Source organism: Ischnura elegans, chromosome 4 (assembly GCF_921293095.1).
Source record: "Ischnura elegans chromosome 4, ioIscEleg1.1, whole genome shotgun sequence".
Taxonomy (NCBI): domain Eukaryota; kingdom Metazoa; phylum Arthropoda; class Insecta; order Odonata; family Coenagrionidae; genus Ischnura; species Ischnura elegans.
In genome coordinates, this window is record NC_060249.1 from 121,664,384 (window position 1) to 121,688,075 (window position 23,692).

The window sequence follows — 23,692 nt, forward strand, 5'->3', positions numbered from 1 at the left end:
TTTCGTGACATACTTGTGTAGCTGGACAAGTACTTTCTCTCCAAAGTTGCAAGGCTTGGGAACCTTGGAAAGTTTTATTATAAGTTATATCAACGATTTATAAGGATCTTGAATATTCATGGAAAATTAGTGGACGAAGTGAACAAACTATAGAATTTAGCTTTAGCTTTGTAGATCAAAAAAAGAAATTTTCTTTATTTCTTACTTTCGTTTGATGAACCATAGCAACTATTTTCTGTTAGTTCAAGAGTAAAACTAAATGCAACAAAGGAATAAACAAAAATTAACATCAGACATTCTTGGTGCTCAAAAAGGCTAAAAGATAACACTACTTGAGACGTCAAACACCAGGAAAAACAGGCATTGCCCGCTAAAACCTAAAAGCTGCATTTTTCCATAGAAATCCTAACAATTTTTACATATTTCTTCGGTGTGTGAGAGAAGAAAGTATCTTAGGGTGTAAAGTATTGCATGAGAAAGTATGAGAGATGCCGTGGTCCACTCCGATTACTTCGAATACACTGCAGGGACGGAAGAAGGTCTGAGTTCTTCTCTACCAAAGTCAAACACATATGAACTCCACATAATTTGAGAAACGTTTATAATAATCTAGATTCAAGGCAGAAACTTGAAAAATTGGGATGACTTAAGTTTGAAAGTCACTAAACTTTGGAAGTTCTCTTTGCCTACTTAGAATTGTAATTTTGTGTCCCACGGACAGTAGATCTGTCCTTTATGAACAGTTACATTTGTTTAAATAAGTTTTCCTGGATATCACACAATTACTAAAACCACTTATTTTTTACAGAGTGCAAAAAAGATATTTGTGCAATTGTAATTAATTTTGTATACAAAAATGTACCATGTAACAATTGATCCTTTCAAATTCTCATGCAACATACTCAGGCAGCAGGTAAAAAATAAGTGGTAATAGTGATTGTGTGATATCCAGGAAAACTTATAATGGAATACCACAAAGTAAATCAAGAGTTACTTAGTGAATTTTGTTTGTTAAAATACCCCTGAGTTTCATGTAACTAGATTGTATTAGTAGCGGCAACGTAATATTTGTACAAAAATGAAGTAAAAATGAGAGGGTGATTTGAGTCGAACCTTGCCGTGTTCCCGTGTTGAATGAGCTTAAGGACGTCCTCCACAGACTCCACCTCCTTCTCCGTGAGGCCAACTATTTGCACCTGTTGCTTTCCATCCTCCAAGACGCGTAGCTTTTTCTTGTTGTCCAGTAAGTCAAATACCTGCCAAGGAAAGAAATTTCTAATTTAAATATATTAACTTGGTTTTCATTGAACAAATTATATCTAAATATTTATACTTTTATATGTTCTGGCTAACCTCTAATTAATAATAAATCACAAAGGTAGTATATAAAAACAAATACAGTGGAACCTGTTTAGTACGTTTCTGAAGGGACCACAAAAAATGAACGTACTAACCAGGAAAACGTGCTAACGAGGAAAGTAATAAATAGCAGTCGGGGTAATTGCAATCTGTGGAAAAGTCGTCATAATTACAATTACTATCGGTAGTTCTCGTAGGATCGCCTTCCTGAACTCTTTTCACCTTTAAAATAAAGAAAATGGGCGCTACAATGAAAAACAATACCATGTGAGTAAAAATCACAATGTTTCATACATTTCCCGAGGACAGTTACATGAAAACGGCGTCTTTCTCCCGTGATTTATCCTATATGTATTTATAGAAAGAGGACAAGTATAGCTAAGTCACTTCTTTTTTGTCACAGCATACTCGGAGAATATAAAAACAACCCTGAGTATGTCAACGGGTTGTTTTTAAACATCATAAAAATTGGTCAAAATTATATTAACCTTAAATTACGGCAACAGCCGTACACATTCGCGCTTCTGGAATAAAGCCATATCGATTGTTATAGCGATCGATATATCGAATAATAACACGCAAGATTATTAGATTATGACGTAATTACAAGAAGATTTATGTTATACAGTTGAAATTTACTTTTAAAATTTGTTTAATGTCGTCTGCTTTCGTGCCGAGATCGAGTATTTTTAAGCTAAGCTTCGCGTGGAGATCCAGAGCATCGTCTGCTCCCGCAGCAGTAGTCAAATACGCACGTACTACGTAGCATTGACGTCGTGCAGTACTGCTTTAGATAAAGTGGGAATTGAATAAGACTCATTTCTTCATCATGATAACTCGTGTAATAGCAATAATTGCCCACTCGTGAAATTTGTGCGCAGTGGGCACTCCGGAGGCAATAGAAGGTGAGGAGCTCGGGGTGGGGAAAATTGGGGCTTCTCATTGGCTGCAGTTTAGCATAGTCAGACATTCCTGATAACTGGCCATATTTTATAATTCATCGCGTCATAACAATTGAGAAATGCATTTGGATAAATCACGGTCGAAGAAAGATATGTGGAATGAATGCAAGAATTTTAATGGCTAGTTATAGTAAATTAAATCATGAATTCGGAGCTTTACGACCCTTAAGAAAATACTGGAGAACGAATTGCGGGTTGCGTCACGGCTAGCAATTGAGCGTACTAACCAGGAAAGCGCAATTTTTTCAAACGTACTAACCAAATACTTTTACCTGTATTTTGTTCTGTTGGTACCGGGACCGAGAGAAATCGTCGTACTAAGGAGGAAAACGTACTAAGGAGGAACGTACTAACCAAGTTCCACTGTATATGCTATTGATGAAGGTCCTTAGAAACAGATGCTCTCCTACTAATGGTAACTACATTCCCTGGAGACTGACTAAAAAATCTAACAATTTGCTTTGACCTGCTACACAACCAACCTCTGTCAACTGTAACTGAGAAGAAGTGGAGCTACTATGGTATGCAGTGGAGCCCATATCATCAGAACTACTAAGTCAACTTTATTTTGGCAATTACGAGAAGTGAAGGGGGTAAGAAGGCACAAAGTTCGACTAGAGGGGAGTGAAACACGGCACAGAGGGGTAGTAATACAAGGAGGGGACCCAATGGAAGAATCAAACCCTGACTTGGATTTTGGGAAATGCAACATGAAGCTGGTGAGGGATCAGTAAGGGGGCTTTTGGACATTCGGAGGTTATTTTTATCGAGGGGCCACTTAAACCAAGGATCGTCAACATCCACATGGCTAGACCGGCTGATTATTTTGATGAGCTCCTCAAGTCACTATCTCACTATGACAGATTTCGAACTCACAGAGTTCGATCATATGCCCATTGATAAGTCAGGCAATCGGTGAAGATCTTTAACACCAGTTGGATAAAGTGGGATGAGGTACTGACATGGACTCCTTACAATTCAAATATGACAGCTTTTTTTATATCAGATGACGGATTAACAGCAATAAGTGTTCATTGATTGAGGATACGGAGAACAGAAATACAGTAGGCACTCGTAAATATAAACCTCTTTACAAAGTTATTGTTATTACAAAGCAAATAGTTGGTCCCGAAGAAAAATCCAATCCAATCTTTAGTAAAAGAAGCGTTATTATGAAATTTATTTTATCCTTAGTGAAGTGAGGAACAGCTCAGCACTATGCCCATTCTTCCTTCCCACAGACAGCTATTTTTTTCGACTTTGGCTGCATCTCATGCCCAGCTAGAACCGTTCATCACAATCGAGAGTTAACACACGATTGTAGCGCAGTGTTGCATTCTGCAGGAAAACCGCACATCTCGATGCCTTGCACAGGTTTACCAACTAACGAAAAAGGTCTCAGAATGCATCTTGTTTGTATATCGAGGACTCATGGTATTCAGGAAGATATCAACCCTTGATTGCATCATACTGCATTCTTCTATTTATAAAATCAAACAAATGCACTTTGTTTTACATATTTGCACGTAATTAAATTGCCAGAGGGCAGCACAGAGATAGAAGAGACAAGAAGAAATTTTGATGAGGCATGATTTTTGGTGATGATTCCATTCATTAATGTGATAAAGAAATGTTCACAGGAACTTTGTTATTACCAACATCCAGTTTTCTGGTTCCGTGAACTTCACAATAATGAATCTACTGTAATAGAGATGTCAAAATTGGAAACATTTGAAATGTGGCGTTACTGAGGGATGATACAAATCAAATGGATCAGATAGATTATTGGATTCATGCAGAAGTTATTATAGGAATAAGATAGAAGAGAAGTCTCCTTAAAATGTTAAAAAGACTACATGATAACATAATTGGCCACATAATGTGAGACGATGGCCTGATGAAAACAATCCTCGAGGGGCAGGAATGGCTAAGGTAGGCCAATGATGGGATATATGGAGCAGGTAATGCATGATGTACAACAGAGGAATTGTGTAGGTGTTAAAAGATTTCCAAATAGGAGAATTGAGTGGATAGCTACACCAAAACATTCTTAGGATGGATGGATCATGATGGCATAAAAATCACATTCAAAATCAAAATTTTTGAAAGAACAGCATCACTGGGCATTAAGTTTCATTGCCTATCAGTGAGTCTGAATTTTTTTGTCAACACTACAAAACTGGATATTACGCTGAACTTAAATTGAGTCAAAATTAATGATCTTGAATGAGTTTCAGCAATTCTAACATTTCAATATGGATTTAAATACCAGGAAAATGCATTTAAATATAAAAAAATACTTATGTTTACTAGTTTACAAACCTTGCCACTGTAAATTTCAAAAAAGCTAGAAGACACAGCATAATTGCAATTCCGGTAACGTGAAGAATGAAGAAATTTGAAGACATCCACAGCTGCCATGGCATAGATTCCCTTCTTACAGTCTTGAGTACGCCCATGGAAGTCGCCACCCATGGTATGAGTTTTCCCACTGCCTGTTTGGCCGTACGCAAAGCACGTAGCCATGCCACCCTCAAAGATAGTTTGCACCAATGGTTTAGCAGTATATCTGCAAGATAGAGATAAAAGATAAATTAAAAATTCTAAACATCACAAAACTTCCAAGACTGAAACTAATTAAATTTTGACTGAAGATTTCACCATAAGAATATAACTTGCTTCAAATCTGCCATGTGACCATTGAATGAGAATTAGACATGCTTCCAAAATTTAAAAAGAGGACTGCTATTACAGGAGAAATTTCAATAGGTTCATGACAGACTAAGAGAAATAGTTACAAGAAGTCTTCTAGTAGATATGTCTGAGGATGTTTCCAAACAGAAAATATGCACTTGTTAAAAATGCTAAGTCATACAGAGAGAAGAAAAAAAAGTAGAATGCTGTGTGCTGGGGTAAAATTCTCAAGAATGCTTTCACCTTAACTTATGACAACTAATCTTTAAGGTTTGTAATAAAGTATCTATCGGCTAGTGGATATTTGCTCATAACAGGAAAATTGAACTAACAAGTAATTTTTCCTGTGAAAACAATTACTTTTTGCACAATACACACATTGACACAGCGATTATCCAAGAAATTGCATATTAACATAATATTTACACTCACACAACATTGATGGAATAAATTGAAATATTAAAAGTAGTCCTCACTTGTATATCATTTCATTGTTGCAGGTCTCATCAAATGCATAGTCAAACCTAAAATGTTGATTTTCTAAATACTTGGTCAGATCCACTTTGTTCTTCGGTTCATGCACTATCATTTGGTCTTTGCTGGGCACTGATATGACATCCACTTCTTTCCTTTGTAGTTCTGCAACAAAGAAAGGGAAAATCATGATTTATGACCATTCCAAAAAAAAAAACACTTTCAGTTGGGTTGAACACTCCTCCATTACATGAATTACATGAAACATCAAATAATTAGCTCTCTAAAGATCTGAAAATCTTAGGAAGTCATTGCCTGTTTGCCTACTCTTCCATTTTTCCCAAATTCATGGCAATACTGAGCTCTAAAAACTACACACAAAAAGCAAAAACAAAACTAGATGGCCATCAGTCAAATTTTCAACAACCATTTTGAAATTCTAAGCTTTAGTTTGGGGCTTGAACAATAATAACTCCAAAACCATAAATTTTATTCAAGACAATGAAACCACCTAATGAAGCAAGCATTACATTATCATTGACCATAGTTAAAGGGAAATAAAACTTATATTGTAAAATATATAAAACATATGTAATATTTACAAGTTGAAAGCAGCAATAGAAGACACGAAAATTCAATTTCTGTAGTTACAATGAATATTTTTCAATACAGATATACACACATGCATATTTTTTGTCAGAAATAAATATGTTTAAAACAATAAATTTATTCAAAAGCAAATTCACCAATTTAGTTAAGTAAAAGTATTAGGATAGAAATATCAGAGATAGTTATAAATTAACACTTTTATAAAAGTTTACAATAATTACACAGGCCCGCATTTTTCTGGTAGCAGGTAACCCTCATTAATTTCATCACTAGATATACCAGTAGAAAGTATATTAAAATTATGCTTATTCAAGCATCTTCTTCCCTCCCTTTTAGGTAAAAAAATGTCTTTAATTTCTCACATCTGTGCATCTTCGCACTGCACAAAACAGCGGTGTAGCCAGAAATTTTGTTTGAGGGGGGGATCCCAAAACCGGGGGAAAAATTTTTGAAAAACAGGATAACAAGCAGAGGGTTTGAAACTAATTTTAACACTTCATAATCAAAAAAACTTCATTTTCCAACTAAGTGTTTTGTAAATCCATGATTATTTCAATATTTTGTTTTCTTTGATGACGAAGCTAAGTAATTACTTTTCTGGGGGGGACTTTCTAAGTAATTACTTTTCTGGGTTCAGACCCCCCAGACCTCCTCCCTATACCAATGGTAGCGATTATAACATGATTAAATGCAGCAACAGTAAAAAATAATGTAATATAATAATAAAAAATAAAAGTAAATACAACTGAGTGATACATTAAAACTAACATCAGCAGTCGCACCATGAGAATAAGTCACACACAATGTAACCAACAGTATCAGAAAAATCAGGCAATTCTGCACCACAACCACTAATTGGAAAGTGCATTATACCAAAGAGGCTTCAGAATTGGTCCTAAGCTTAAAAAAAACTATATATATAGTTTTCTAGCAGCTGGCACTTTGTTTTTCTGGAATAGATACCCAGAAAAAGATTTTAATCCATAATTTTCACAAGAAGGAGAGAAAGTATTCTGTAATGATGCTTGAGGGCTGTTTTAATGCATTCAGGATTCCAAACAAACACACTTATTGGAGCAAAGCCTTTAAGTTGTCCTTCACAACAGAAACAGGTATACATACATCAATACTCAAAGGACATAATATAAACTTAAAAGAAAAATAAGGTCATTTTAAATCTATTCTCCAGAAAAGTAAGTAGAGCGATTATAAGTGACTCATGTGATGATCCTCAAGTAATATCAGTGATCCTTAGACAGCACCATGGATATAGAAATTTTCCATTTTTTAAATGTGACAGGGAGACCACGAACGAGAAAAATCATTGAAGAAAGAAAGAAAGAATAGAAATTAAAGTCCGTAAATAACGAGCCTGAAGTAAAAAATGTGCTACAAAAACTTCTCGTCAAGTTGATGAAAGTGCTCCCTCTGCCCTTATCAATCAAATTAGGCTTGATGAAGCAATTTGTGAATGCCTTGCCAAAAGATGGAATATATGTTTGCATTACATTTGCAGAAAATTTCCAGCCTTGTCAACTGCAAGAGTAAAAGAGGGTATCTTTACTGGTCCAGACATTAGGAAACATTATAAAGATGAAAAATTGAAAAAGGAAATGGAAGTTGTTGAAAATGAAGTCCTGATCACTTTCAAAAACATTATAACCAAGTTTCTGGGCACCTAAAAGGATCCTAATTTCAAGTCTCTGGTTCAGATAATGCTGCAGAAGTGCCAACATTTTGGATGCTCAAAGAGTTTGAAGGTTCATTTCCTATTTGCACATTTAGACTTCTTTCCTGAAAATGTGGGTGTGGATAGTGAAAAGATCGGGATTTCATGAAGATATCAAAGATATGGAAGCAAAGAATACTCTAGGCAGATGGATTACGACCATGATGGCTCATTATTGTTGGATGTTGCATAATGATGATCCCAGAAGTGTAAATGTAAAGAAAAGCCTGATACAAAGCACAGCTGGTCCAAAGAGACATCAGAACAACAACTAAAATGGTGAGTGTTCTATTTTCCATTAAAAATTCCTTTTCCAATTTATTTTATATTGGGTTTTGCGGCTGTGTGAGTAGTTAACTATGTTTTGTTTGTTACTCATCTGTCCCCCTAATTTTAGCAACAAAAGTTTTTATTAGAGATGGGACGAATCCTATATTTTCTCGAATCCGAATCCAAATCAGAATGTCAGAAGGTTCTCGAATATTTCGAATCTCGAATGTTTCGAATCCACCAAATAAATTGATTATTAATTCAAAGAAAAGAGAAGCAATGCTTAAAAAGAGGGAGCTTTAAACTGTTGCTGAATTTCATACCTTCATGTGGCAAGAAATTAATTTGTGAACACACACTTTTACATGAAATATGTATTTTTTCAGAAGATACAATCAAAGGTTAAGAATAATTAAAACAATCGTCTTGGGCCACAAAAAATTTAAAAACTTCAATGGAGATTTTTATTCAGGAAAAATAGCATGCGGACTCTCTCTGGGTCCAGCCTACTCCGTTTTTTATCAACTATGATTCCTGATGTGCTGAATAGTCTTTCGGAGAATGCTGTTGACATTGGTGAAATTAAAAACTTCCTTGCGAGTTTCCTCAAATTTTTGTACTTATCATTGACCTTCTAATATTTAAAGATGTTTGCAGATGGCGGAAGTAATGCTTCTGCCATGTAGGCATTTACCGCATAAGCGTGTGTAAGAGGCGCACCCCTATTTTGAGCATCGTAGCTATGAAGAAAAAAAATTTGCGGCATTTTTTTTTATACTATCGCGCGGTATTGCAGACGTATGCCTGGAATTTTGACAGTTACCGAAATCTCCTCTTTTAATACTAATTGAAAGAGGAAATTTTGATAACTACGGCCGTAATAGCGGTATTAGAGGGAGTAGAAAGAGTTCCGATCCTCTCTTCGCATACGCCGTTGCTCTACGATGCTTGTCCTACTCACGAACAATTTTAATTAAATGCTCTCACAGGAGTATTGCAATATAATTGCAGCCGTGCAAAATTTTAAGGCAAAACACGTCAGGCACATAGCATGAACCATCCCAAGAGATTGGACAACAATCGGGGCAATCTGAGCACCGTAGGATAATAACCATGTCGTAGATTTAACGGAGCCACACTCGGCCCTCCATCAGCCAATGCCTCTGCCGTTTTTTTTTCCTTTCCGAGACCCCACAGGAAAATAGGAAAATATCAAGTTACAGGGGAACAATGGAAATGTGTTTCATCCCTACCCCGTCTCAGCAACTGACCTTGATCGATCTCATAGTTTATGGAGGCCAAATGCTAGGTGAGTCATCTACTGAGCCCAAAGATATCTCGATAGCTTTCAATAATTGTATGACACGCACGAAGTTCAAAAAAAGAAAGAGATCTAACGCGACGCATATCTGACAGAATTCAAGTTTTTTAAGCTGTAATTTTTTGACACAAAGATTTATAGTTACAACAAGGCTACTAGTATTCAACATAGTCCAAACAGCACACTTTCAGAAGAAACAAGCGTAGCATAAGCGCATTCAAACAAGACGAGATGGACTGGTTACTTCAGGCAACGCAAACTGCGTATATCACATTGCTGCCCCTTCGCTTTGAAGGCAACGACGTCTCATGCAAGCTCAGACGTGTTCGTCCCTTGCTTCTTCGCTCATAGCCTCGTAGCTTGAAATACGGAGGGGAGGAGCGCACTCCTTCCCCTCGACCTCTCCTTCCGCGCTCTTCACTTATAAGCATTTCTGATTTCTTATATCCACAATTTAGTCCAACAATGAACACACTCGTTCGAATTTTTTAAAGCACAGGTTTTGACACCAACATAATTTTCAGTCGCAAAAATCCTCAAATTAGCGTCTGAAGATGATTTTTGAAAAATCTTGAATCTAGGTGGAAGGTGACTGAACTACAGTGCAATTACAACATATTCCGGCAAATAAATTCAACATTCACCGTTCTTCTCCTTCCCGTTTCGTTTTTGAGTCGCAATTATTGGCCGCTAGTTTGACGAAGATTCGAAAGATTCGAATCACGAACAAAGCATGAAAGATTCGAGTTTTCGAATCTCGAATATTTTCTAAGATTCGAAGGAGTCGAGGATTCGAATGGCCCATCTCTAGTTTTTATTAAAAAATTCTCTGAACTCTTGGGGGGTTTTATTCCCCCAAAACCCCCCTTCGCTGTGTCACTGCTTCACTTCGCTATATTTATTTAGCTTCATCCGCTTTATCTTGCGCCTGATAACAAAACAAAAACTGTTGTTTATCAGAAGGTGCTTGACGCAAGATATTAAACCCGAATGGGCACACTGTGGTGCGTTAACGCATGCAGCATCTTTACGCAGTGCATTTTTTCCAAACAGAGATATTATAACTGGCACACCTAAAGTCATTTGATACGAATGCTGGTTCATAGGGACTTTTCTTACATGATTTTGAGCATCAGTCAAGCATCGACCTTGCATTGTGTTAACCTGCCCCGTGAACCGGCCGAGTTTATGCAACAGACTTGGACCTAAAAACATTTTTTTACGGTTAATAACACAAATAGCCAACAACTGAATCAGTATAATTTTTATTTCATTAACTGCTTTATAGAACCACAATGCCCAAAACTTCTTAAGCTAAAACATTAGAAAATTCATTGAAAAAAATCTGCGTAAACGTGCTCCGATCCACCCTATGTAGATTCAATAAGCAAAATGTCTTTCTGACAAGCAATTTTGACACTCATTTACGTAGTTTTATTGAAAATGTATCCTTATTTTATTATAATAAATTAAACATGATTAAAAACGATACAGCCGCTCTTGATTTATAAATGGTGTAACTAAACTGTAAGTTCATTGATTGTTAGGCGGTACGAAGTTCGGCGGGTCAGCTAGTTTTATATTATAAACATCAATTGTATTGTATTCTTTTGTTTATTATAAGCCACAAAATAATACATTCTACACAAAAACAAACCAATTTCAATCTGCTATTCAATCTCATACGTGGTATTTCTGTCGTACTTGGAAAAATTGCAACAAAAAAAATTAATGTGATGGAACTAAATGAAGGTATTTTTGGGTTCAGCACACTAAGATAACATAGGAATCAACCATCAAAAGTTATGAAAGAAAACCACAACAGGCTAATGTTATGATCTTTCTTCATACAATGAATAAACCACCTAGCCAACCACTTCTGCCAATGCCTGCCAAAACAAACTAAAATTGGAAAAGAAATTTTATCGATAAAGCAGAAATTTCAGATATAAAAACTTAAACAGTACCTTTTTTATTCAGGGGCCTTTTACGTACACAAACGGTGATTTGGTGGTCTTCTACAGCATCTGTATCCAATAACGGACGGAAGTCTATGCTGGAACGGTACTTGCTACGATGGAGAAAGAATATAAAATTACATTAAGATGCAAATGCAAAGTAGGTATGTCGCAAAAACAAGCATAGTAACAGTTACCTGAACAATTAATATCAATAGCTAGTGATTAACGAAAGTAACTTTCTCAGACACTTATTTACTGCCCGAGTATAAAGACATCCTCAATGAAATGACATATAAATGTGTATACAAAGAACAAAATGTGCACACATTACTCACTTAATCATGGACAAGAATTCCCAGTTGGGGTTGCCAGGGTCTATGTTCATGAGCGCCTCCTTTTCCTCCTTAAGCTCTGCCTGCCTCTGCCGCCTCTCTTCCCGATTCTTCTTCAGCTTTTCAACCTCCTTCACCACGTTGCTGCGCCGCCTGTTGCTCACGCCTGAAACACACAAACAAACGAGACAAATCACTTTAAAATTAATCAATGCAAAATTCAGAAATAAACATGTCTGAGATAATCAGAAGCAATAACATTTAATAACATGTATTATGGCATGAAATTATAATTTGAAATCATAAATAATCAACACCAAATTAATAGCCACCAAGAAACATACGTAGTACATGTAAATTGGTTTTAAATGTTGTTTAATTGATATATGAAGATGTTTGGTGAGTATAAGGTATAGTATACAAAAGATTAATATTGGGTCCAGTACCACACATCCTTTTCATATCAATCTAATATGCAGCTTCATTTTTGTAACTGTAATAGATATATGAGAGTCCATTAATTAATGCCTCTGATATTATTTTTATGTTCTTATTTTTATCTCTTTTCCATTGAATAATGTATAACTAATTCATTTACCACTAAGACAATGATTTGAGATATTTAATTCTAGACGACTCTTCTCTTTATGCCACCTTTTCTTCAGTTCATTCACCATATTTATCCTGATCCAAGACCAGCCCACACTTGGAACCCACTCAGGAAATTATTAAATTAAATACCACTATTCAATCCATAATGTTCACCTGAACACATCTGACACAATAAAAACTCATTCTTAGCTATTTTGATGAATACTAAAAAAAAAACATGTGAAAGGTATTAAGTGGGTGAAACAGCAAAAAGAATAAAAATGAAGTTGTAAAGACAACAGGGAAACATAATACATATTTGTATAACCAAAATTGACATTCTTCTGCACTTCAAATATGAATCCAAAACATGTCTTGATATTTGCCGGAGAAATTTTGCCAAAAATGTTACCTTTAGTGCAGATATATGCCTAGTAACCACCCTTGATTCTTTGATATCTTTTTCATAAATTGATAAGATTATGTGAATAAGCATGAGGTTTCCAAGCTGGTGATGGAGAGATTTTAACCCTTTTGCACCAAACGTTAGGTTGAGCCGAAGAGAATAGGGTGGTTTCCTATTATTTTTTTATTGCCTAAATCGAAAGATTACTACTCCCGGAGTACGTATTTCACGCATTTGGATTTTTATATGACGATATCTATTTTTTGCGATTAAATGAAAAGTGAAAATTTTCAAGCACGAGAAAACACAACGGCTAAGTTTGAATGCCGGAAAAACTCCGTGTGACGTCGTTCTGGTTCCCGCTGCCGCAAGTGAGGTGACCTTGGGGCGAGGCTTTGAGCGCTGATACGACACAGGATGCTAGCAGGTAGCAGAGTACCCTCCTAGCTGGTAGCGCTTGGCTTAAATAAGGATTATTAATACAGGTATCAAACGAAGGAAACTTTCCGACCGTAGGTAATTGTAATAGGTAATTATTAAGAGAAGTTTCCCTGAGCTCTGCGACTCATGCATGCATTGGTAATCTCAGACGATGTAAAACTCCTATCTACTCGTATAGAAACTAGGTCGCTGTGACGTCACGTGGAGTGGCATCGCATGGGTGCCAATCTGGCATTTTTCAAATGAGGATAAAAATTGACCATTGCCATTCGTCTAAACCGGTATTTCTAAAACCAAATAATTTGTATGTTATGAAAACCCTTATGGTGGGTAACGAATAGCAATCAATGCATTTCGTTTTCTTTGATTAAGGAAACTACCCTATTTTCATACCCAGAGGACCAAATGTCAGCAATAGCTGGCATGGATTTTTCAATGGAAAAGGCTGGACGTATGCTACAGTTTGCACGGGGAAAGGGAAGTGACCACTGAGGTAACAATGGTTGGATGCATTCAGGCCCTGCCTGAGAACCTGCTCAGCGAGTCCCTAAACCACTCCTCGGTTACTAAGCCAGACCCTCCCACTCATTCATGATCCTCCTTGCTGCAGGAATCCCTTGTGAAATGGATATATTTTCAATGGTTTTGCAAAGAAACATTTTGATGCATACTCCAATTTTTTAATACTTTGAAATGAATTATTAGTATTGATCTGTGGGTAAACAGTTTTTAAATGAAATTTTAGAGTAAATAATAACTGACTTCTGGATTTAAAGTCTTCGTACCTTGTGTTCACAAACTTTGGTATAATCAACAGTAGAAATCAGTTTAAAATTTCACAAAGCTCATAAAAAATGTTATTCTAATAGAAGAATAAATTATTGAAAATCAAAAGCAATATTTGATTTTAGAAAACACCGCTTACGCAATAAGTTGACCGCAAACTCGTGCTTAGATAGGATTCGAAGATGCAGTTCACTGATTGCGCTCATGGGCGGAAGACCAGTTGAGTTGGGTCCCAAATCAGAGGGATTAGGATATCACGGCAACTACTACCCAAAAACGGAGCTCCGTACAGAGAGGTTTAAAATATTCTTAAGCTTCTTAGCACGGAAAATATTTCCTCTCGTAAGCATCAGCAGGAAAGGGTTCTACAAAAACACTTTTGGCAATGAGATTTTTGGTGCCTAAACTAAAATATTTAGCCCTTGAGTGGCAAGGGAAAGGTACTTACTGGAGGCAGCCGCTTGAGGTGGTGGAGCAGGAGGTGGGGGCATGGATGGCGACGGCGTCCTCCCGCTGGTTCCATTGTCCAGCTGTCCGAGGACATTTTCCTCCCGTTTCTGCCTTGCAGTTGTGGGCAAGGGCTGTGGAGCTGAGCCTTGGGGTGACACTATTGGCTGAGCCTGAGGAATGGTGGTCAGAACAGAGTTCCGCTGATTCATGAGTCCAGTGTTATTGCCACCATGTCCATTCTGAGCACCAGTACTGAGAGGTTTGAACTGGCATGTCATCCGATCCAACCTCTGGGAAGCTAGATAAAAATTACAACAACTATAATTAGCAAAATAGAAAAACTTTCAATCATCATCACTAAAAATAGGTCGCATACGAAATTCATGGACTGCATTGTATGTATCTCAAAACCTTCAATTAGATAACATTGAATTAATAGTAGCGGGCGTAACTTGGAGGAAATCCATAATGGAAGAGAATGGCCATACCTAATTCACACTAAAGTGTAAGATATGTTCACACAATACATGTGCTCATACAATGCGGATTTCTCACAAAAATATTTACCCACTTAAATTTCATTAAAAAAATTAAATTAGAATAGGTAACTAACCACTGCCATAGACAGTTTAATTGCAGTATTTGGGCGAATTCAGTTGACAATTATAAAATTTTAAAAATTACCTCTATTCAAAATAACATCTTCCTTTTTCATGAGATTTATTTTTAACCGAAGCATTTAAGATATCAACATATTATCATGAGATTTAGATGGACCAATGCAATTGTTATACACCTTTCACATAGATCATGGATTTTGCTAGTCTTTGAAACAGGACACCAAGAAATTAGAGTTGCAAACATCTCTGACTTAAACTTGACTTAAATTGACTTCTCAAGTAATTTATGAATGATTCAAAGGCATGTGTAGGTATTCTGGTTCTGGAAATTCAAAAACAATTCTTGCATTTCAAGACTCTGTGGACAACCAGACATAGGAGCTTATGTTTTTCTTCACTAATCAACTACCTAATAGAGTATCAACAGTCTACATGAACTTTTTCCACTGGAAAATAAACGTCCAATGATATTGAAGCAATTAAAAATAAATAAGATAATAAACCTGTGCTAAGCCGGAGTTGAAAAGTAATAATGACTGACAAATAAACAAAAAGTTTAAGTACTAATATTTTGCACTATTACAAGCAATTCTGGAAGGAATGAAAAACTGCAATTTTGCCACTGAAGTAATAGCCCACCATTAATTACTTGGTACATCACCAAAAGAGGAGAAATTACAAAATTAATACCCTAATTATAGGGCAAATAAAATGTCATGAAGTGTCATTTAATAATTCTGCGCAAAATTTTAACAAGATAAATGCACTAGAACAATTAGTGTCAAATTAACAAATTTACCTTTTGCATTAACCATGTTGGATGGAGGAACCTGAAATGGAATACAAAGACACATGAGACTAATTTCATCATATATTCACAGGAACTGACATTTGAGTAACCATTTATGGCTAATTATGCAAAATAATTGAGAGATTTTAGTCATTAACAAATTATCAGGGTTGTTACTCCCGTTAGTTCAGAGAAATAACTGAAAATGTCTGCTGATGTAGGTAATATATATTGTACTCCATCACACTGCTGAAGAGAGGCTTTCATTCAAATGACAATGAATGGTGATGATTAAGGAACCCGTTTAGGGAAAGTAAATATGGTCAATACAAGCCCAGTATGCTCTATGAATTTTCAAGTTAGAGAAACTGAAGGATTCACACAGTGCAACGAGAACTTGGCTCCGAGAAGCATGATTGTCCAGCAGAAAACCATCAGCAGCAGCAAAATCAACAGCAATCTAATTCAGTGAAACAACCACCTGAGAATACGGAATGCAAAAGTAGCATGTACAGGAATCTTCTATAAAAAATATCAAATCATAATGATAAATCAAGGAAAAAAATGCAAAAATTAGACTTGAAACAACACTCAGCCCCCCAACAAGCTGGAACTGCATGCACAAAAATAAAATAAACCAAATGGTACACAAAAGTAACTGTAGAGTAAAAAAATCAAGCTGCATTAAAAAAAATTATCAGAGGTGTTTTTGAGCAAATACATAATATGATAAATAAATGAGTGCGTGTTGAGGGGAGGGGGCATGAATGAGAAGGAGTGGAACACAATATGTAACTGAACCAAAAAAGGAAAAGAAGAATTAAAGAGTCATAAGTTTGGAGGATTTTTTTCTTTTTCCAGGCTGACCCTTGCGATAGCTGGACGATGGCTGGCTGGCGTGCGCAGGGGCATTGTGGATGAGGAGGGAGGGATTTGCGGCGCATGGTTGCGGTTGCAGTCTTCGTCCTCAAGATCAGCGGCATCCACATCCAGCAGGGCGTCCTCCAAGTCAATGTCGTCATCGTCGTCGTCGTCATCCAGGTCGTCGTCCCCCTCCCCCTCATCCATGTCGTCCAGCTCCACCTCCTCGTCCTCTATCGGGATGCTCTCCCGCTTCGACCTAGGCACCACATCCTGCTGTGGGCCCAGTTCGTTAGATCCTTGTACCATAATTCCATCTCAGATTAAACATAAGCAAGAGCGCACAAATTGGCTGCAGAAAGGTGAGGCCAGCATTGAAACCACGTGATGTCTGAATAATGCCAACATCCATTCGTAAGGAAACTATAAAAAGTTAATAAATTAAAGGCTCATACGTTTCAGCTAAAGCTTGAGGCCTATTCTTTTTCTGTAAGCCTTAAATTTATAAAGTACTACACAATTTTCATACGATATGATCTCACCTCTTTGATTCAAAGAGCACTGTTGATGAAATCACCATATACAGCCTTGTACGGTTACACTCCAGAGGGCAGGTCTACAAGTAATTTATGTTTTAAACCTTCAGCCACTGAAGGGAGTGGATTTTGGCTAGCATTAATGGAATGGAAATCTCATCATAACAGGCAAAACAAATTTGCTGGATTAGGAGGATTAGGAAGGTACCCGAGGGGAGATTCTTGACCAATCACTGAGGGAACAAGCCACCACCAGTGATATTGGGAAGCAACCATTTCAAGAGAAATGGAGCGAAGACAAAAAAAAACCAGCAGTCATCCCTGTCATGGAAACGTATGGGGAGTAAGAGGGCATGGGATTTGGAGATTTCCTCATTCAAGTTTGGCCATTCATGCACAATCGCTCTTTCTTATTCTTACTCTGAGATAACACTGCATATTCAAGTGTACACATGCACAAAATCACACTCAGTGTGAATAATCACTTAATCCATAAATGACACACAACAGAAGTGAAGATTCTCTGAATTCCAGGAAACAAAAATAGTCACCCAGGCATCCCCACCACACAAGAGTTATTTTTTTTTAACTAAATACTTCTTCCATGGAAAGACATGCACCAAAATCTCTACCACAGGAGTCAGCAACCTTTACACACCACAGGGGTTAAGCTTGAATCAATCAAGTGAAATTCTGGCATGGAATGATTCCAAATATCCACTAATTCATTATTGGGAAAGCCCTTGTTTACCTGAAGGAATCAACCTCAAAGGATTCCGGCATACCACCATGGTTACATGTTCAAAGATGGGAGAAAATTCACTGATATTTGCAATGTGGGCCAGGGGTTGCTGATCCCTACTCTTAATTCACATCAAATAAAGAAATTCGGATAAAAATCTGCCATGACATTACCAGAACACATTAACTCTTTCATAAAGTGATTTAATAGTAACTTTAAAAGCAACTAAAACTGTTCCTGAATTCACTATATAAAACTATAAGTAAAACAGTGATGATAATAAATAAAGACTGGACAAAGTTTAGTTCCTATAAAGCACCTATGAATCAATATCTTGAAAGTAAACCATGGTCAGCCGGACAAATAAGAAATTTATAGCTAACAGCAAGGTATTTCAAAATGAATACATAACTTTCTGAATGATTTTCGTAAAAAGGAAGCCACAACATCACATTGCTCACGTTTAAGAACATGTGATTCTGTTCGTCTAGAGAAAGGTATAAATAAAATTTCATGGATCAAAATTGAATGGAAGGAAAGAGAATTCTGTAAGATTTAATGACGTAAGATGTAAGAAAATAAAACAAGATGGTCAACAATCATCATCACTTTGAAGGCACGATAAGCTCAACATTATGAAGTTGTCAGGCCAGGGCATAGAGCCAGGGCATAAAACGAATAGCACAGTCCTGTTTAACATGAAAAATAATATCACATAGGCACATTGGGAGTTGAATGCATAGCAAAGCACTTCAAGTTAAAGAATTTATGAATATAAATTGAAATAAATTTTAGCAAAATCTGGTGGAGCTCATGATATCATATTGAATGGATTTAAAAAGAGTACAGAGAGTCCAGATGGGGAAATTCATGGTTGTAATGGCAGGCATGGTTGAGGAATGTGCTGTTTACACAAAACAACAACACTCATTCATCAGAAAATATACTCATTATAACATTCAATACAGACTAATATCATAAGCACGATTCACTTTTATTTCCATCATACTACATTCAACCACAAAATATGTATTCTGATCAAAAATATTTCCCATTCCTTACCTACACTAAAAATTTAACATGTGAAGGGAGGTTTAGCATATGACACGCAGCTTTCCTGAGAATTCAGAGATATTTCCTGAGAATAGAAGGACAGGCAGATAATTCAAAATGTACACCTTATGTTCTCATAACAAATCCAGCAGGATGAAATGAAAGATTAAATAGAGCAGTGTACAAAGCTGATGGCATTCAAATGCTTGTCCTTTACCCTCTAGAAAGCAGTACTAGGACCATGTAGTAGCCACGTATATTGACAATTTTATCAGGAAAAATGTTTAAATTTTCTATAAATTCATCAGCTTCAGTTACACACACACACATAAGAATACTAATTCATTAACAAAATTTAGCTGAGTAGACAAATGTCATGCCTGTGCGACTGCCATAAGTCACCTATCACGACACATCTACAAGTGCACATCAACATTATCAGGGTGTCTGATAGTTTTCAGAAAATGGAAATACATATAAGAGGCTAGGAAAGAGAATTTGAAATGGAATCAGGAAAATTAAAAAAAAATTTGACTTCTGAAAGTGTTCAAGTTTTTGCTCATGGAATCAGGTACAGTAGCAAAGAGACCTCCATGAAGTGAAAGTTGATGAGCCCAACCATTGAATTGCTATCGCTGCTACTTCATAACTATGGATTTTAAAATGGTCTTACACCATCCCTAATTTTCATAATGGTCATAAAACCATAGGAATATAGTCAAACCCCCCTTCATGACGAATTTACCAATTGAGGGATTCACTTTTTGATTGGTTCATTCTAATATCTTCTGAAACTTTTAATGGGCACTGATTCTGAGGGAGAAATTTTCAACATACCAGCAAATTGTTATCAGGAATCTTTCGAACTGACTCACTCAGTTCATCAACACAAAAGGTTTGGTTGGAGAATGTACCTTACCCCAGTCTAAGCCATAGGGATTTGACTTTGAATTGGACATATTTCACCAAGAACTTACTCGAGAGCTTCAGGAGTAAACAAAATAATACATCAAATTTAGCCATACTATTTCTATCTCAGCATCAGGACCTTCACTCCCACATAAGTTTTCTACAATTGAATGATCAACTTTTACTTTCTGAAAGAGCCCTTGTTACACATATTTGACCCTGTTATCATGAAATTTTATTTATGCTATTAAAAAAATAAATTAGTTGGCAAGCAAATGAAGCAGCTCTGCTTTACAAATGGAACAGGCAGCATGAACCTAAAAAAGGAAAAGCAAACTATCCAACATCTAAGAGTGAGAGATTATTTTAAGAATGATCCGGATTTCCAACGGCAATGATGAGGTCGACACTGAAATAAATCACAGCAGAAAATTTAAAGAATTGAGAATAAAATTTATATTTATGACTTACTATTCTTCTTCTCCTGGGATTGATGTTCTGCTGATTATCCATTGTGGGACCGAGGTCAGGGTTGAGGGACAAAATAGCTTCCAACTCAATCTAGAAAGGAAAGAGTTTCCAATTAGAAGATGAATGAAAGAAAAAGACTCCAAATGTTATGAACAAATTAGTTGGAATGTACTCACCTCCTTCCCCTTGGTCTCACCGGCTTCAAACCATTCTACGGTAACACTACGAGAGTCCCTATTTATTCCAGAAATAATGGCTGAGTGTACCCTTCCTGAAAAACAATAAAAGGTGCTTAGTATAAAAAATGGCATTCAATTATTTGCTTAAACTAACAATTACTTTTATTACATATAGTACAAAATATGGATATTGAATATGCTAATGATAAAAATCTTTTTCCTATAATGATAGCTATTCCGAGTTCAGATCAGATAAGCAGGTTTCACACATCAGAAAAAATAGATTAAAACCGCAATGCAGTATGAGAGATCATTACTTATGATTCTTACCCACGAGGGAGAGAAATTTTCATCTGACAAAACCAAGGACACAGAATACAAAAGCTCATTGAAAATCAAATCAATGGAAAAATTAGTCAAAGGGATACACAACTACTCTAATCAAGGGATCTTCATTCTAGATAACTCAATGCTCTTGGTTCCATCTCATCCATATAAAGAGGATACATTCATTGATTACTCAAATGAGAAAGGCAATGAGAAATTGGCTATTACTTATTTCAGAGTTTTCTTCATGAAATTAGTTAATTGCATCAAGTGTGAGTTCAGAATTACCGTATATCTCCGAATATAGTCCCCCCCCCCCAATTTTGAGACCTCAGTTTTGGGAAAAATTTTAAAATGTAAAGGAAGGCAATTTTTCTGTGGTTAGCAAGTTAAGATTCTAGATTCGATAAAAACTATTATTTTCTGTGAAGATTAAGAACAAATCTGTTCACATATTTTCCATCACAACAAAATAACTATACCTAAAACATGTTGTGATCCATTGCATGTATCAGTAATTTATAGTTCCTTAACCAGATGTAATGAAGAAATGAGAAATTTTTTTAAGTATCCAAGGCTATTGTATTTTTTAAACCTTCACAAATTATTAATATTTTTGATTTCCAAATGACTACAGACAATTTCAATATATAAGCTTTAACTTAAAGCACATAAACAGTATTGCATTTGGCCCTGAAACTTCCTTAGATCCAGTGTAACACACCCATCATAAGTCATCACAAATCCAAGTGACCTGAAGAATTTAGGAAATCTAAATAAAATTGTGTTAAATAAATTATAAATATTATAAAAATATTGCTATCAAATGCCTGCTAAGCAAAACAATTTAACTACAGGACTTACAAATATCAAAGTAATAAAATTAAGAAATAAACTTTTTCCAACAAACATTAAAACTGAAAAAAAATTATATCAATTTTCAATGCCTCGTCGCGAATCATTGCATAAGTTACACAAAGAGCTTCTGCTCTGCATTTGCGCACAAATTCGACGATATTTTCCTCTAATTCTTTGAATCTGCCGCATCGAGACCCCCGAAATGACTTCCGCGATGTATTAGCGCTTTGCTAGCGCTGTAAATACTATGATTTACGGCGTATTCTGCAACGGCTATTTTTAAATTGGCATCGAAACTCCGTCTTTGAAGGCCTCTAATCTGCGGCAGGATTGATCCTCATCTTTCTACTTGATCCATCACCTCACTGTTGAACGTAAAATTATTTTTAATAAAGAAAATATCGCGGAAATAATTGCGAAACGTTATGCGACGTAATTTATCGATCCTATTTACCCTGACGAATTGAAGATATTCCTCAATAAATTGATTACACTTTCGATGCTGAGTCGCTGTATTTCGATCAAATGCAGTAATGCCGGCGCTTCTGGTTTAAAGTCGTCGATTATTGCGCCTTTTCAGAAACAAATGCATCACCTATTGCGCATTCTTGTTCTGTGAAAGCGGTAAAGGCAGTGGTTGTAAACACGAACCGCACGGGCACATGGACGTATAGTAGCTACGGACGCAATGAAATGCTAAATCGTCACGAAAGGTTCACTTTATCTGTTTATTTTTCGCAATTATTTAAATCGTGTAGTTATTAAATGAGCGACGGGTACATATACCTACTATTGATTCAATTCTAGTGTTCGATTAATGTAATGATAGTGTGTGTTTAGTTTTCATTTTAATTATTTACTGTTTTGCGTCATTAAGTGATCAGTGTCGATTGAATTATTCTAACAATACTTTTCCAAGAAAAATTAACGGCTACCCGATGGATTCCGTGAAAACGCATATTCGATATGCGATTTGAATCGGAATAATCGTATCTGTACAACATTTGTGGTAAAAATTGTCTTAATTTCCGGTAAAACGTGGCAGTATTTACTAATATCTCCGATTATAATCCTCATAAATATACTCAAAGACTACGAGAACATTAGCCATTATGCCGTTATTTATTACTTTATGGTCACCTTTAGTATGCTAAATTGGATTACACTCGATTATAGTTCCCCCCCCCCCTTACTTTTCCGCGGCCATTTTTGGAAAAAAAGGGGGGACTATATTCGGAGATATACGGTAAGCACGTAACACTTTTACTAAATACATACGATGTTCAACCAGTTTTACTAAATAGCCGTAATACCTTTGATAAAATAACTCTGCCTTGAAAAATACATATTTGCTCACTCACTCAGTGATTAAATCCAAAGGTTGGTACAAATAAAGATATAAGTGGAAATTAAAATTTTCACTTGTCTTTCATAATATCATAGGGGTGAAAAAGAGACAGACTGGTGTTTAATTCTTTAGTTAAACCAAATAAGTGCAGCCACCAAAGGAGTCAATATGTCCACTAACTAAAAACTTTCATGTGAGTTGATCGAGAGATGATAGCATATTACCAGTAGTTTTAATAACTAATTATTGCCACTTTAAGGAACCGCACTTTATGATAAAGATAACAAATTTTATTGATAATTATAAAGGTGGGCACATCATACCCAGATTTAAGAGTGCTTTTAGCACAACTAATATTAACATTAAATTGCAACATTCACACTGCTTTTGTTATTTTCCAGATCGATTGTTACACCAGTCTCTCCAGATACTACAGGCAGTGAGAATCGAAAAATAACCGTTAAACACATTATGGACAGCTAAAGATGACATTTATAATTAAATTAAAGGAATACAAATGCCAGACAATTTAAAGTAAAAATTGAGAAATTCCTGGGCAAAAAGGTCAATGAGATGTGTATCGGTTTATTTCAAGTCCACTTGTTTCAATTTT

The 23,692-nt window shown here is 36.1% G+C and overlaps 1 protein-coding gene across 1 annotated transcript in view; it reads right to left on the reverse strand.

The window, feature by feature from the left end:
• The window catches only part of LOC124158234 (kinesin-like protein KIF2A), a 108,584-nt gene that overhangs the window by 13,996 nt on the left and 70,896 nt on the right, over window positions 1-23,692 (reverse strand). The window contains exons 2-11 of the mRNA XM_046533423.1: window positions 20,544-20,638; window positions 20,368-20,457; window positions 16,642-16,932; window positions 15,805-15,835; window positions 14,384-14,683; window positions 11,715-11,877; window positions 11,386-11,489; window positions 5,492-5,654; window positions 4,644-4,890; window positions 1,114-1,256 (exon numbers count right to left, since the gene is read on the reverse strand). Of these exons, the coding sequence (XP_046389379.1) occupies window positions 1,114-1,256; window positions 4,644-4,890; window positions 5,492-5,654; window positions 11,386-11,489; window positions 11,715-11,877; window positions 14,384-14,683; window positions 15,805-15,835; window positions 16,642-16,932; window positions 20,368-20,457; window positions 20,544-20,638 (1,627 nt within the window). The remainder of the gene's footprint in view (window positions 1-1,113; window positions 1,257-4,643; window positions 4,891-5,491; window positions 5,655-11,385; window positions 11,490-11,714; window positions 11,878-14,383; window positions 14,684-15,804; window positions 15,836-16,641; window positions 16,933-20,367; window positions 20,458-20,543; window positions 20,639-23,692) is intronic.